Source organism: Pollicipes pollicipes, unplaced genomic scaffold (genome assembly GCF_011947565.3).
Source record: "Pollicipes pollicipes isolate AB1234 unplaced genomic scaffold, Ppol_2.1 Scaffold_6686;HRSCAF=7923_pilon_pilon_pilon, whole genome shotgun sequence".
In the NCBI taxonomy this organism is placed as follows: domain Eukaryota; kingdom Metazoa; phylum Arthropoda; class Thecostraca; order Pollicipedomorpha; family Pollicipedidae; genus Pollicipes; species Pollicipes pollicipes.
In genome coordinates, this window is record NW_023596921.1 from 12,696,054 (window position 1) to 12,712,302 (window position 16,249).

The 16,249-nt window shown below is 53.1% G+C and overlaps 2 protein-coding genes across 2 annotated transcripts; one reads left to right on the forward strand and one right to left on the reverse strand.

The window, feature by feature from the left end:
* Positions 1-42: 42 nt before the first annotated feature.
* On the reverse strand, positions 43-8,923 carry LOC119107485 (ruvB-like 2). Its single transcript, XM_037230936.1, has 10 exons — positions 8,887-8,923; positions 7,797-7,906; positions 6,558-6,789; positions 5,992-6,142; positions 3,934-4,096; positions 3,323-3,551; positions 2,831-2,943; positions 2,092-2,312; positions 466-606; positions 43-181 (listed from the first exon to the last, which is right to left on the reverse strand). Exons 2-10 carry the CDS (start codon positions 7,803-7,805, stop codon positions 43-45), a joined length of 1,398 nt encoding a protein of 465 aa, XP_037086831.1. The 5' UTR covers positions 7,806-7,906; positions 8,887-8,923.
* A 674-nt stretch (positions 8,924-9,597) lies between these two features.
* Positions 9,598-15,291, forward strand: LOC119107922 (E3 ubiquitin-protein ligase Hakai). The gene is made up of 8 exons (XM_037231515.1): positions 9,598-9,832; positions 11,052-11,190; positions 11,628-11,822; positions 12,475-12,561; positions 12,789-12,974; positions 14,038-14,059; positions 14,807-14,997; positions 15,205-15,291. Exons 2-8 carry the CDS (start codon positions 11,083-11,085, stop codon positions 15,289-15,291), a joined length of 876 nt encoding a protein of 291 aa, XP_037087410.1. The 5' UTR covers positions 9,598-9,832; positions 11,052-11,082.
* Positions 15,292-16,249: the final 958 nt, after the last annotated feature.

A 16,249-nucleotide genomic window follows, 5' to 3' on the forward strand; every position in this document is an offset into this window, starting at 1 on the left:
TGCGTTTGCGCGCCACCAGCGAGGCGAGCGTGATCAGCTGGATCACGTCCGCCTCCGCCAGAGTCCGTTCCGGCCCGGTCTTACCTCTGACGAGCTGCGTTTGCGCGTCACCAGCGAGGCGAGCGTGGTCAGCTGGATCACGTCCGCCTCGGCGAGAGTCCGTTCCGGCCCGGTCTTACCTCTGACGAGTTGCGTTTGCGCGTCACTAGCGAGGCGAGCGTGATCAGCTGGATCACACCCGCCTCGGCGAGAGTCCGCTCCGGCCCGGCCTTACCTCTGACGAGGTGCGTTTGAGCGCCACCAGCGGGGCGAGCGTGATCAGCTGGATCACACCCGCCTCGGCGAGAGTCCGCTCCGGCCCGGCCTTACCTCTGACGAGGTGCGTTTGAGCGCCGCCAGCGAGGCGAGCGCGATTAGCTGGATCACAACCGCCTCGCGGAGAGCCGCTCCGGCCCGGCCTCTAACCTCTGGACGAGTGCCGTTTGCGCGCCACCAAGCGAGGCGAGCGTAATCAGCTGGATGGCGTAACGTAGCGACGTCTCCATGCCGATCCGGGTAAGCACGGTGAGCGCGTCGTCCGACATCTCGGCGTCCTCCTCCTCGCACCTATCGGGCGCGGACGGGGCCGGCCGTCACACGTCGCGGGCCCACCGGCGGCGACGGTGTGAGAACACGGGCGGCAGACCGCGGGGTGGAGTCCGGAATACGACAGGGCGCTGTACAGGGTTGGAGGTGCTGTACAAGGTCGGGGGTGCTGTCGGGGCGCTGTCGGGGGTGCTGTCGGGGGTGCTGTACGGATGCTGTACAGAGTCGGGCCAGCGCAAGACACAGCCATGCATGCATAACTGAGGAACATGTGTCCGTGGTAGAGGGCGCCACAAACGGAGGCGAGGCTATAAATATGCCGCCTAGGGGAGGGGGAGAGCCTGGTAATTTATTGGATATCAGCCGGCAGGAAGCTGACACCCAAGACTTTGATCGCCGGCCATACGCTGCACGTCAAGCGACCCTCATAGAAACACAGGAATCCTTCAAAATAAGACACAGATCACCCTTAACTGCATTTTTTGAGCCACTCCCATGTCTCGTATCGGGCGGCAAAAGTTCAACTTCCGTCAAGTAAAACATGTTCACTAGCCTGTGAAGAAGCGAAGGCAAACTTTCTCATCATTATTGTCAAACATCAGCATTTTTTGCATAGTTTTACACACAAAAGTTTCGACACCATCGGCAATTGTTACTAATGTCGATGTAGAAAATACACAATATCAGCATAATCACAAGTAAATTATTGGTGCATTTCTACTTTTCCCTTCACAAAGTTTTTACGCCGTCATAAATTCATGCAGTCCTGGGCGTATTTAGGCCCAACACAAGACAATCAGTAGCGAGTGATTTCAGCACCAACACATAGTGTGACACGTTTCTGCGCAGTGGTACTTGCATTATGACACCGTTTTAATACATAGCGTTGCAGCCGAATACAAAACGAGGCATCATATAATACGTCAAACCCACACAATATTTGGAAAACCACATTGGCAATAATTTTCGGCTTGTTCTAAGTAAAGTACATTTAAGTTTTTTCTGGTAGGCCTAGGCCATTTCACACTGAATGTATCTAATGCTTCATATCACCTTACGAGCTACGTGGGTCGGATTATCTACCTCATGCAAATAGATAATCCAGCAGCCAGAACAGCTCAGCCCCAACGCCGGTTCCTTGAAAATACCGTGCACGAGGCCAGCTGGTCCAACAAGATACTTAAAAAAACGAGGAGAAAACCTTAAAAAGCTCTCCAATGGCATGGACCACTTTTACTGAAGCACTGCCACCAGGCTGTAACCGTCATATCCTATATCACCGTGAACTGTGAGGCACAACAGGCCCCCAGCCGGCAGCCCGCCGTGACCTGTGGGGCACGGCAGGCCCACAGCCGGCAGCCCGCCGTGACCTGTGAGGCACGGCAGGCCCCCAGCCGGCGGCCCACCGTGACCTGTGAGGCACGGCAGGCCCACAGTCGACGGCCCACCGTGACCCGTGAGGCACGGCAGGCCCCCAGCCGGCGGCCAGCGCCGTCGGAGACGCACCTGATCTTGAGGATCTGCTTGGTCTCGCTCTCCTGGTACGGCCGGGTGGAGATGATAACGGTGCGGTCCAGCAGGTCGATGGGGACGCCGTGCGGCGAGCTGTAGCTGGTGCCGCGGATGCGCGTGATGCCCCGGTTGGTGGCCATCACCAGGATCGGCGCCATCTCGTTCTCCAGCGCACGGTTCAGGAAGGAGAAGCACTCGATGTCGAGCATGTGCACCTGGCGGAATTAGCAGCTCGGTGAGCCCAGCGTCCCACACGTATACCATCGCTAGAGCGGCCTAAGAGGAGCTCATATGACACGAACTTTAAGATTTTACATCGACAAATCCGCGGCAAATGAATCAGCATTCCTTAGCCGTACTTGATGAAGAAAGGCCTTGAGGTCCTGCTTTCTCAGCATCATGAATTAAGAGTTGATGATGATGACTCTTACACCGATAGCTCGCTACCTTCAACTTGCAGGGAGCTCCTGGTTAAACGACGTTACCGAGCAAACATTGGTTCTGTCATCAACATTCGACATTTAGAAGCTGTGCCAATGGTCACGACTCTGCTGATATGGAACTCACGAGCTTTACATTAGCTTACGTCACCAGGCTCCAAACGTAGAGTATTGACAACATAACATGAACATGAAACATAACGTGAAACATTAGTTCAATACAAAACAGCACAGGAAAGAAAAGCAAGAGGTGGGCCATGTCGAGATGACTGAGCCCCCCCCCCCCCCCTTACCTCGTCGATGAAGAGCACTCCTGGCACGATCTCTGCTTTGCCCTCCTCCCTCCACTCGGCCACCTTGGTGTTGATCTGGTCCCGTACCTCAGACTTAATCTCACCCGTGTCGCCTGGAGCAGGTCACCAGTCTAAGCCAGAGACAACCACACGCACAGAACACGGCGAGAAGGGATCACAACGCTCACAGAAACATCGCTCAGATTAGATCCAGAAGAGTCAAATCGGATGAAGTGTGCCCAATTTGACTTGATTTACAGAAGTCAAATTGGCTGGAATGTGCCCTCTACCCCCACTCACTTCCATCACTCCACTTCATGACATATCCCAGCAACCTGCCCTCCCTACCCGATGCGTCCACAACCATACACGCACCCACTTCCCCTTCAACCACCCATCCACCCACACCCACACACACGGTGGCCACCGGGCCTAGCCGGCCGCGCCGCCGGTGGGCCGGCGACGGGCGCGCCAGCGTGGCCGGCCACCCACCGGAGAACAGCGCCAGGAAGCCCTGCGTCCGGCTGTTGATGACGTCGATCTCGTGCAGCGTCACCGTGTGCACCACCTCCTTGCGCTTCTGCAGCTCGCCCTCGGGGCACTGCACGAAGCGCGTCTGGGGAGCCGTGGCGTCGTAGTCGCGCGCGCGCGTGAACGCACGGCCCAGCTTGGTGATCTTGCCAGTGGCCTTGTCAATGGTGATAACGTCACCAGCTTGCGCCTGAGAGAAAGAGGTCGGCGAGAGTCAGGGACGTGGCCGGCCGCCCGTGTCACGCAGAACGGTGTGAACGATGGCATATACTAGACAGCAAGAAGCATGCACCGAAGCCGCCTGGCCGTCACACCGGAGATGAACAGGCTGCATATGTGCTGCAGCGTTTGTGTGTGCTGTGCTGGAGGGCATAGACCCAAAATACAGAGCTCGTGAGCAGTCTGATGCAATCTATAGTTACTGCACGACTGAAACCTCAGATGTAAGTGAATCACCCTTTTTGTTGCAATATAGGATGCTATTTGCGCCACATTACACGCCAGGATGTACGCCGACTGTGACAGCCTCACACATCAACGTTTATTATTGGTCATCTCGGCTCAGAACGTGCCTTCTCCTTGACAAGAGACTCGATCATCTTGGTGCCGAGGTCGTAGATGGTCTCCATCTCGGTGGTCTTGAGCGTCAGCTTGCCGACCTTCGCGCCGGTGCCGGAGGCGGGCCGGTCCACCTGGATCTCCACCACCTCTCCTTCGATGATCTCCGTCTCCTCCCTGGAGAGCGACAGCACGGCATGACATTACAGACAGTGCGGCCGTGCCCGCAGGTCAGTTGGTAACGCGATATCCTGAAGTGAGGCAGTTCTGTTGAGCGGCAATCCCAGACAGCAGGGCTGATAAAACCCGTTCATGACGTCCAGCGGACAACTCAGCATGTGAGGCAGGCTGACACAAAGCCGGGCGTTGTTAGCGTATTACATACACGGCAAACTAAAATCTATCGGGAAAAGCCCGCAGTGGACTGGAGCTGCTGTAACAGGGCGTATGAGAGCCAGGCTATGGCCAAACCCTGTCACTGACAGGAACTCTGCGCTCGAATCAATCCCTTCTATCCCTTAAAATCTGCATAAAATACACAGGGGTGCCACCTCTCGGCACCAGGCGCGTGGTACAAACGTCCTCCAATGTGCAAATTTTCCAGTCCTCACATGCAGTAAAAGTGTAACAAATGTGCACACTTTCACAAACCTTTCTACAGATAATTATTTCCAAAAACCCACCGAAAATCCGATACTTCCTTTTACATTCAGTGAGGGGTCACAGCCCCTTGATCTCAATTACTACACCTATGGCTGACGGGTCACCACAGTGTGGCAATATTCGGCCACCTGGGTGGTAGCAGCATCGGCATCTATCGATGCTATTTATTACGTCCCCGGTTCGGGGTTCACAGCATGTCCTTCGTTCCTTTGCTTAAAATCGGACAATCAGCATCGAGCCGGGCGGCGGACAATCCAACACTGAGGGACTGACAAATCGGTTGGGCAGGTCAGATGTCGGGGTTCGGGGTCATGGGCAGTGGTTCAACAGCCGCCGAAATGTGCGTGCAGAGGCGCCGAGGAGGCAGAAGTCTGGCAGCGTAAAGTCATGACACCGTAAACATCCAACCGAAGGAATTTTGGAATGCTGCATCCAAATGAAGTCAGTATGTTACAACGGACGTGAGAGCAGTGTATATTGTATCATTCTCCCAGCGTTAGATGGTTCATTCAATACCGTATATTTGTTGACTTAGAACTGCACCCGGTACGTACGCACTGCTCATCTAAAGCCAACTGCACAAGTTCATCCGTAACTGGTCAAACAGGGTCAGTCTGACAAGGGAAGGCCAAACTGAGGCTTCGGAGACGCCTCAAGAAGTGGAAAAGTAGTAATGGACGCTGCTGCTCGTGATCATGACACACGAGCAAGAGTCAGCAGACGGCAAGAAATGCGTGATTTATGGGGAGCTGAACTACTTTTTTGAAGATTCAGTACGAAATTTTGAAAACATGGACTTGTGAGATCAAAGCTCGCGCGAACCGATCGTAAGATTCCAGGCCGACAGCAGAATTTGGTGACGAAAGCTCAATGCGTCGCAATGCTCGGGACAGTCCGCCCTGCCCTTTCACGCAACCCGACGTTTAGCGCGACCGCGGTGACCAACCGGCCGCTATCATGATGGCGCCTGTAAAGGGCTGCTTTGTTCTGTGTTTACCTCGCAAGTTTTGGCACGGTTATTAACGCCAAATAGCGAGCCCTTGAAGCGACTCCAACCCAACCCACCCTGAGTGGATGAACCGGAAGGCAGGCGCTCCAAACAACTGAGCAAGGGACAGGTGGTCTAACCGAGAGGGGCGCACACAACTAGCATACTAAAGCGTTCCCTTGCTTGGTCAGATAAATCAAACATAATCTTGCTTGACTTTACCAAAAAGGGGTGCAGTCGCAACAGTAGTAACTGAGCAGCCTAGCATGTTGTTACAAACATATAGCAAATAAACGGAACTGTAGTTTACCAAGAGGTACCAACTACAGTCAACGAAAAATACAGCAATACCATCAGTTCCTGAACTGGAGGATGGTGGCAGCAGTGACTGAAGCGAGAGTGGCTGAACGGCATCACTTACTTGATTCGGACGCCGATGGACTTGCGGAAGGCCTGCATCAGCGCCTCCGTCTTGTTCATCTCCAGACTGTAGATCTCGGAACCGGACATGGAGGTGAAGGGTGTATCCTGTCCCAACGCCTGCGCCATGCCCATGGCCAACGCCGTCTTGCCTGGTATTCACAGATCACGGTCACACACGGCCAGGCAAGCCACGCGGACGCCTGCACTGGGTTTGTTGAGGGCAATTGGTCGTTTTCATTCTAATGTCCAAATTCAATTCCGTGGCGAGGTGACCCATTAACCATCCGCGTTTGTGGGAATCAGACTTGGATATATGTGTGCTAGAACTGCGATGGTGATGATCGCAATGCTGCACTGAGCTCTAATGTGCATTGGTTGTCTGTCGTAGCATCACCGAAGGTTTGCAAGGAGACACAACCGAATGCCGATCATTTACTACTGTCAAAAGCCTTGCCAATCCGAAAATCACAGAAAGAGTACATACTTGATGTTCCGCCGGCACACAATCCAACCGCTACCGGCCACGGCAGCCAGCCCGCTCGCCCGTATCGAGCCAGCCCTCACCAGTCCCCGGTTGGCCAGCGATGAGGATAGCTCGGCCGGCAATCTTGCCCTCCTGGATCATCTGCAGGACGAGCCCGGCCGCGCGGCGCGCCACCGGCTGGCCGACCATGCCCTGCGAGACGGGCCGCGCCTCCAGCGCGTCGTCCAGGCCCAGGCCGCGGATGTGCGAGTGTGCGCCGACCCGCTCCAGGCGCGTCACCTCGCGCACCTCGGCAACCTTCTGAGCGGCCGCCTGCTCGGCCGCGCACGGAGAGGGGGACAGTCAGAGAGGCACAGCGTTCTGAGCGGCAGACTGCGCGGACGCGCACGGACAGAGGGACGGTCAGAGAAACACGGCGTTGTGAGCGGCAGACCGTGCAGCTGTAGACAGGCAGGCGGCCGTGGCAGTGAGATGGTGCTCTGTGAGGCTGACCGTGCGGCCGCAGACAGGCAGGGCAATGGTCACAGAGATGGTGTTCTGAGAGGCTGACTGCATGGCCACAGACGGGCGGGGCAGTGGTCACAGAGATGGTGTTCTGAGATGCTGACTGTGCAGCAGCGGACAGGCGGGGCATTGGTCAAAGAGGAAGTGTTCTGGGAGGCTGACTGTGCGCCCACAGATGGGCGGGGCAATGGTCAAAGAGATCGTGTTCTGAGAGGCCGACTGTGCTGTATGCATAGCGATCTGAAAGTCTAGCATGCCAATAGGCCTCCTAGTACACACACATGGCAATCATGAGAGAAAAGGAGAAATGAACCTTAGGAGTGGAAGCCAAAACACATGATGACAGTCTATGTTTCTGAATATATTTTCAATGGATGCTGGCAAGCCCATTTGGCTGACAGGATGCTGGTGCAGTAATGGTCAGATACCAGTATTAACAATACATAATATTGCTCATGCCAGTTTTCTGCCCCTGAGTCATCTTTTGCTATTAGAAACCAATATGCCAAGCTTTGTATGACCAAAAACATGCGGACAAAAACACTGCACTAAGACTTGTCCTGCGACCAGTTCCAAAAAAGTGCTGTCAGATCAAAATTTTAAAAATTTTCTCTGGTCTAGCACTGGTTTCAAACAACTGCTTTTTCACCAAGAAAGCCCAGGAGCCTTTCTAGACATCACCCTGCATGTGCATAATGAATCCAAGAGGAAACAAAACTAACCATGTAAACAAAACATAGCACCCTCAACAACCACCACAATGAACAAATATCTGAGATGCCACAATTCAATCAGTGCAATAAGCACAAACTTACCGTAGCCATATCTGGTGGCAAAACAATAGTGGCTAGTGTTGATCAATCTTGGCTAAAAACAAACAATATCTGGATTCAGCCTGTAGTGGCTATCCTCTGCCAGTTGTTGACTGAAAACAAGCATGCCATAATGAATAAGTGAAAAGAATCATGCTGACATGATGCAGAGTTTCATACTTCACCAACCCATTTAAAATTGTTTTCATCATATGACAACCCATCCTTTTATGCTGTACAAGTTATGTGGTGCTGCTGCTGCCGCAACTGTTCCACCTGTGCGGTTGGGTGGGGCAGCTGGAATGCACCAGAAAATTTTATAAATGGACATGTCAGTTTACAGGTGATTTAATATGAAAACCTTCACAACTCATTCAGCACCAGTGAGGCTCAGTCATCCCCCCTGGAAAGTTAACAAATCAGATTGATGCATCACAAATTAATGGCTGGCATTAGGGTGCATGCATATTTTTGACCATTTGTCACTCATTTTGATGATTATGATGATCTTAAAAACATCAATCGATGAACAATTTAATAATGAAGTGTCAAGTACTACTGAAGATCACGACCAAATATACGGACAAACATACATGTTTTGCAGCCTGGAGGCAGGTACCCAAATGGAAATCAGACCACAAAATAATACATGTTACCCTGAACATGTCTGGCATAGCAGCAGCACCACAATAGCCCCTCAGCACAAACTGGCTTAGCCCGAGTCAGGCTCACAACACCGAGGCGGGGTCAGGCGCACCAGTCTCATATAAGAATCCTGCACAACAGGTGGATCTTTTTGCAGACTGGGATGGAAACATGCATCAAGAATATAAGCGGAAACTTATATACATTTCAACATCTGGGGCTTGATGTTAGAGCACCCAATCAAATATTTCAGGTCAATGGACCACATGACCATTTACTACACTCGGACAGACTTAAACGAAGCTGATTGGAGTCTGGATTTCGGTCAGGAAACGGATTTTTACAACTTCCGAAAAGGAAAAAGGCAAGCATTATATCAGTCCCAATTTTCAGTTCTGTGAATCAGCTCCTTTCTGAAATGATAGACCCCTATACCCCTCTTACGTACGCAGAAGCCGCTTGACACCACAACGCAATCCACGTGCTGCCCGCGTATTTATACCGGCAGATAAAATTTCCCTGCAGGGAAAATGTGCTGCCAAAATGGAGAAGTTTTTTACTCGCCCTCGGAAAACCACTGCCGCAATCCCAGGCTAGGCACACAAAATAAATACATATGCCGAGCACGGATGTGGCATGGGTTGTACAGCTGGGTCTTGTAGATACACAAGAAAAACTGGAACAAGACTCGAACGAGCTCGGACTTCATGAAATAAACAACGCGAGTTGATTTTGAACAACACCCTCGGCTCCCGGGGCAAACGCCAATGCCAGGGGGAAGAGATGACACTTCAACAAGGACAAGGTAACTGGGGAGGGGAAGTTGCAGTAAGGGCAGCTCACCCCCCACCCCCTTCCCAATTTGAGACCTGGGGGGGACGTGCATGCGAAAGTTTATTATGGCCTGCCGAGGGCTCAGTCCGGGCTATTTAGAGTCCCTTCTGACCGAAAAAAAATTCTGGATCTGAAGAGGGTCCATTCTGACCTGCAGAAGGGCCTTAACCTGCAGAGGCCCGTTTTAATATGTAGGCGGTCCATTATCGACCGCGGTTGATCTAGGTAATGCCGTTTACAAAAAAAGACTGTGCTGCCATCTAGTGTGGAATTTGAGAGTAGCTTTACCTTTCTTGGCGTACTACGGTACAGACGTGTTTCTAGCTTAGAAGCACGCCGCAGTTTGGGGTATTTGTAAATTTTCAGTCAATCATTGTACCCCAAACATAAAAAATTTCAACAGGTGCCCGTCGAAGTGCTTTTATTTGTAACAATTCTCAGTTAGATGGTATTTTCAAAGTCATTGTTCCATCTGTTGCAATTATCATTTTGATCAACTAGCATTTCGGAGAGAAACATCAATGCGTGGTGGACGATGGCTTGATCAGTGGGGGCTGAATGTGAGTTGTGGGGTACAGATGCGTGGTTATTGTGCATATCGTAAAAGCCAGCAGTCAGTGAAAAATTGAAGCATAACCAATTTACTCCCTGAGATTAAACTGGTCCTGACAATGCAACTTTGGAATATGTCAGAGTGACAGGTGCACAGTCATTTGCAAAAGTTGACATTGTGACACCCTGACACATGCCTCAGAAATGCATGGCACTAGTCCAGCCTCCTTCCCTGGATGGGTTATGGCTCAGTATTCATGCCACCAGCTAAGGTGGTTAGGCCAATAATTTATCTTCCTTTCCATGGTCATTTGTATCACCCACCATTTAATACTTTGTTATTGCAGGGTTTGCAATAATAAGTGCTGATAGGCGAATTGCGTACCAGCTGTCATATGTCACCCGTATGCAAGCAGGCTGCCCACTCTGCTTATCCCATTGGATGATTGCTATGGCTCTGAGGTAGTTGTGCTATGCCTTCAACTCTTCAGTTGGCTAGAATGTTAACAGCCCATGGATGATGGCCTTTACACTATCTGTAAGCACATGGATATTTGAGAAAATTTATGTGTCACCAAGCTGGTGAGGTCATGTAAGGAGATGCAGGATATGCATGAAGGTGACAGTTTTTCCCTAGTCTGTTGTACTGCATACAGAATGAAGGTTGCTTAAATATTTGAAGCTAGGTTCGCACTGGAGTTGATGAATTCCCTGCATGGTCCTGGCAGCCTGATACTGTACCATTTCAATCACCTTTTTGTCCTTACCTTTAAAGATGTCCCATGTCACATTTTCATGCTCCAACAGTCCTACCATGGTCTTTTAGACCGGAGACAGCATTTAATGGTCATTGTGTTCAAAACAACATTGGATGATGACCAGTACATGCCAGCCTTGGAGATAGCTGCTGCTACCTGCTTGTAGGGCCTGGGTTCATCAGCAATCATTCCCAGGGCTTCTCTATGGGAATGGATGACATTCCTTGCAATCATCCCTTAACACTTAAAAGGCAAGGATGGCCATAGAATAGGCATTGCTGTTCACCATCACAACAGAAAAAACCCTCAATTTCCTTGTCAGAAACAGCACTGACAAACTGGACAAATTAAAAGCACCAATGTGGTGTATCAATTTGCATGTAAGTTTGAAGGCCACTAGCTTTTTGTCATACTCTAACACACAACAAATTATAGGTCATTAAAATGGCATGCCTGTGCTGTGACACAGAATCTGGAAGCTGCACCCTGCCAGCCAGAGGATGGATGATGCCAGAAGCTATTCCATGCGCCCATCTAGCCGAGGTGGTCGGGATCTGGCCACCATGAAGCCGCGAGGCAGGGCCAGAACTCGGATACGTCGGTCTAAGGTAACTGCCCACTGTGACACGGTACCACTGTGTCAGATGTGAGGGCATATTGTAACCATAAGCATGCCTTTTTGGTATACCTTTAAGCATACCTTATTGATTTCTGGGCAGACAACTTGTTTGTCTTGGTTTATCTGTTTCTTCCTAGCAAGTTGGAAGTTTGGTACATAGAATGCACCTAAGGTGTAATCTAAGGTGTATCGCGCCCCGTGCTGAGCGGAAGTTTGGTACATAGAGTGCACAGAAGGTGTATCTAAGGTGTATCATGCTCTGTGCTGAGCTGAAGTGGGGCATATAGAGTGCACATAAAGTGTATCCAAGGTGTATCATGCCCTGTGCTGAGCTGAAGTTTAGTACAAAGTGTACATAAGGTGTATCCAAAGTGTATTATACCCTGTGCTGAGCTCTTTTTCCTGTGCCGTCCGGCTGCGTGACAGGTGATCGACAGCGACGACGAGTCACTGTGTGAGCCGACCGCGTCCGATGGTCCGCCGTCTCCCGACCGACCGGGACCGCCCCGGCCGCACGTGTTCGACATGGAGGCGGACATCTCGCAGCTGGAGCCGGCCACCTTCACCACGATCCAGCGCGGCCAGCCGGAGCCCATGCTGCGCCTCTCGTGGCACCACAAGGTGCGGCCGGCGGCGGGTCAGCCGGCGCCGGTCTGCGGAGACCGGAGCGCCGGCAGGAGCGGGAGCGGCGCCGGGCCGGCCGGCGGCGGGTCTGCGGGGACCGGAGCGCCGGCAGGAGCGGGAGCGGGGCCGGGCCGGCCGTCGGCCGCCGCTGACCGGCTGTCCTGGCCGGTCAGATCGGACTGGAGGTCGCAGTGCGCGCTAGCACGTCCGCTAGTCAACCTATTTCACGACAGCACGACCGAGTAACGGGTGTCATACGAGCGCGAACTAGGCCGTAATGGACGCTGTTTCTCGGGCGCAGGGGTCCGTAATGTCCAACATGGGCGTAGGTGCTCTGGAATGGTGATCGGCGTGTATGCCTTTTTGTCGACAGGTCGATAACTCCGCATAAGACCTCTTGAACTCGAAACACCAGCCAGTCATAATACAGTCGATACAGTCACCTGCTTATTATCTACAAACTGTTTGTTGTGCTTTGCCTGGTCACGCTTGTAGTCTGGTCAGCTAGATATAGCCAGTGTAATGCCAATGGAAGCCCAGTCCTGGAAGTGACCAGGGTGATGCCCATCACCAAATGGAATGGCATGATCGCCGTGCCGTGCCTTCGCAAAATGTGGACGATATTCATGCTTGTAATTTCTTTTTGCAGGTGAACTTGATCGCAGCAAAGGTGCTCAATCCTTTGATATATCTCTGTGAGAAATGTGACTGCCCAATACTGGCGTACGGCAGAATGGTGAGATGTCCGCAAACGTGGCCTTTTCCACTTCTCTGGGTGAATCATATCTCAGCGAGCGTGGTTACTGCTCCTGCTTGAGGAAGTGTTCGTGTCTCCCTCGCAATACAGCCGATTAAACCCGCCTCCTGCAATTACGGGTCACCCTCTGGTGATCATGTCTGTATCCTGCATGCCGTCTCTGGCTAGAGTGCTCAGGCGTGTGCGCGCTCGGTTTGTGCCGACAGATTCCGTGCAAGCACGTGCTATGCTACGACTGCGCCAAGGTGCAGGACAAGTGCTGGCGGTGCGGCGACCGGGCGGTGCGCGTGGAGCGCGCCGGCCTGGGCAAGCTCTACATGTGCCTGCACGACGGCAAGCGCTACGACAACAACGGCTGCCGGCGCACCTACCTCAGCCAGCGCGACCTGCAGGTCAGGGCCCAGCCGCAGGTGGCGCGCGTGGACCAGCACTTCAGCGGCCGGCAGCCGTTGGGATTTATTTTGGGATCAACTCGCTCAGTGCATGGTGTAAGTAAGGAAATGAGAAGGTAAACTTGGTTGCTCTTGTCTGCTGTGAACGCGAAGTATTGAAGACAGCTTGAACTGATTTGTGAAGCTCCTTCCAAGGTACATATCATTGATTGGTTAGAGCTGACATAACCTACGATTTCTGTGTGAGATCAGTTGTCAAGGACTTGATCAAAATTCAAAGGGTTAGGAATTTTTACACATGCGGGTTTTCTCGCTTTAATGAGTAGTCGCTAGACCACGTACATCAGGGCGGCGGAATCACAGGGACCGTGATTATTTTGCTGAAAACTGCGGCCGAAAATAGAATGGCCCAAAAAGGAATGCTATGTCAACATCTACAGTGAGCTGAACCAGCTGTCCCAGCCAACCCTCCTTTCTCTGATCCGCAATAGTCGCGCCACCGCATCGTCCAAGCGTGGCTGAGCTGACCCAACAGGCATCAGATTCTCAGCGCTAGTGGCCCGGCACCGGCGGTGCGCGAGCTGGCAGCCAACGTCTGGGCAGCCACAGGTGGCAGGCCCACGTAGTTTTGAAATTATTTTAGAGATGGACTGATGTAGTTTAAGTCAATGAGCGCACAGGCTGTTGCCGCCAATATGAAATACTTCGAAATTTCCCAATTTCATTTTCCTATTTGTGATGGGAAGGCGGCTGATTGCAATGCAATTTTCATGTCACCAACGACCTAGATATGGGCGTTGTGTTATCACGTTGATCGATTCCGGTATGCAGGATTTCCCTAGCTTCAGCAAATTCGGTCACGCGGTTCCCGTCCCCACGCATCACGTGTTGACGCACTGAGTCGGGAGAGGCACCATAACCAGTTTCCCTTCTTGCGTGTGCTGGACTTGATAATATAACATAACCTGCATGATTACGTGGGGTTCGGTGGCTGGATATGCATAGCGTTGGCCGCAGCTGGCGCCGTGCTGGTGGGACGTGCTGACGCCCGTCACCGCTGCAGGCGCACATCAACCACCGGCACCGTCGGCCGGCCGTGCCGCCGCCGCTGGCCGCCGCCGAGCCGGCGCGGCGCCCCCAGGAGGAACGGCCGCCGCCGGACCCGCGCGACCCGCGACGCCACGAGTCACGCGCGCCGGCGGCGTACGTGGCGCAGGGACAGTCGCATCCCCCACACCCGGGTCACGACAGCCCTCATCCGTCAAACCCGGGCCACAGCAGCCCTCATCCCTCACACGCGGGTCACATCAGCCCTCACCCCTCACACCCGGGTCACAGCAGCCCTCATCCCTCACACGCGGGTCACAGCAGCCCTCACCCCTCACAACCAGGTCACAGCAGCCCTCACCCCTCACAAACGGGTCACAGCAGCCCTCACCCCTCACACCCAGGCCACAGCAGCCCCCACCCGTCACATCTAAGTCAAAGCAGCCCGCACCCGTCAAATCTAAGTCAAAGCAGCCCCCACCCGTCAAATCTAAGTCAAAGCAGCCCACACCCGTCACATATAGGTCACAGCAGCCCGCATCCCTCACACCCTGGCCATAGAAACTCGCATCCCACACATCCAGGCCACACTAGCTCACACCCTGCACACTCCAACCATGGAAGTGCGCACCCCTCCCACCCGGGCCACAGAAGCCCTCACCCCACGCACGCGGCTCGTGGGGGCGCTCATACCGCACACCCGGGTCACGGTGTCGCGCACCCGGGACCGGGCAGCACCCACCCCACACACCCCGGCCACGGCGGTCCGCACCCTGTCCGTGGAGGCTCGCACCCGCTGGAATATGGATCGGCCAAGACGACGCTGCCGTCCATGAAGCAGCAGCAGATTCCCGTGATGACTACGCAGCGCAGCAGCAACCTGATCACCATCCCGATCCAGGGCCAGGAGGCGATGCAGGAGACGCCGCCGCCGCTCCAGCAGCAGCAGCAGCACCCGGCGTACGTCGGCTACCAGGCGGGGTACTCGCCGGCCAGCTACGGCCAGCCGCCGTCCTCTGCCACCGCGCCGTTCTACCAGACGCCGCCGCCGGCGTCGCCAGCCGGCTACGGGCGCGCCTTCCCGCCACCGGGCGTGCGGCCGGCGCAGTACCCGTCGCCGCAGCAGTGGGTCACGCCGCCGCCGCTCGGCCGGCCGCCGCCCGCCGCCCATTACTACCGCTAGGCGCCGCCGCCGGCGCAGCTCGTGCGGCGGTTCTCCGGTTATCATGAGGCTGCCGTTTCCATCTTTTTCCTCAACTTTCCCACCTAGGCACATTTTTCCATTTTTATTTTTCGGAACAGCGTTTTCCGGGTACCATCCGACGCATCCTGTAATCGTTAGTTCAATTATATTATATTTGCCATACCGATAAAGTTAAGTTCCGTCGAAAGACCTCGCACGGTTGTAGACAAGTACAATGCATGTTCCCTCCGTACAATTAAAAAGCCCTTGGTTCGTCTGCCAATGGGATTTCTTCAGTTTTCTAGGTATCTTTTCATGTCGCCGTCGTCATAAGGGCTTTACGACGCACTAAGCTGCTCAGGCTATATGGTGTCGCCTGCCTGCCACCCTGGCAGGAAGGGCGAGACGCTTCAACCACTGCGCCTATAAAAGTGATAACATTGTACATCCATTAGGGGAACTGTTTGCGTTTGGCAGGTGTTATACTGTTGCTAGTTCGTATCATAGCAACGGTGTCAGAGTGATATTTTGAGGTGATCTAGGGCGGACAGTCGTATTTTAGTTAGTTAAGTTTATTGTGCGACCAGAAATATTTGCTATGCCATTGATAGATTAAGCCACGGCCATAGATAAGACATGATTAAGCCTTGAGCGCATGAAATATCATAGACATGTCCAGTCAAAGCTTGACCATGGCTGTGAAACTGCGCAGCTAGACAACACGGCAGGAGGGAGGCAATAAACCTAGCGATAAAGGTGGAAGCTGAATAAGGAGATCACAGAAAAACTGCCGTGCTAACGATCGTCCTGTTCAGCTCATTTGTTCGCATGCACGATGACGAGCCTTTTGGATTATTCATCTGTGAGAGCCCATATATGTGTGCTCACACCCAGCAAGCCGGGTTTTCGGCAGCTCTTGGGTAACATTCAACTGAAAATTGGTGTTTTTGAACATTCTGAAACGAGGCAATGATCCTGTGAGTGCGATGACTCACGACAGGTTGTTGGATGACAGGCCTGCTGGCTGTCGGTCATTGGAGTGCGA

Coding starts and splice junctions, on each gene's coding strand:
- LOC119107485 (XM_037230936.1), bottom strand. Junction 6,143..6,557: donor CGCTGGCCAACCGGGGACTG/GTGAGGGCTGGC, acceptor TGTGAATACCAG/GCAAGACGGCGTTGGCCATG. Junction 3,552..3,933: donor AGTCTCTTGTCAAGGAGAAG/GCACGTTCTGAG, acceptor TCTTTCTCTCAG/GCGCAAGCTGGTGACGTTAT.
- LOC119107922 (XM_037231515.1), top strand. CDS start 11,083: ATGGATGATGCCAGAAGCTATTCCATGCGCCCATCTAGCCGAGGTGGT. Junction 12,562..12,788: donor TACTGGCGTACGGCAGAATG/GTGAGATGTCCG, acceptor TTGTGCCGACAG/ATTCCGTGCAAGCACGTGCT. Junction 12,975..14,037: donor TCAGCCAGCGCGACCTGCAG/GTCAGGGCCCAG, acceptor TCACCGCTGCAG/GCGCACATCAACCACCGGCA.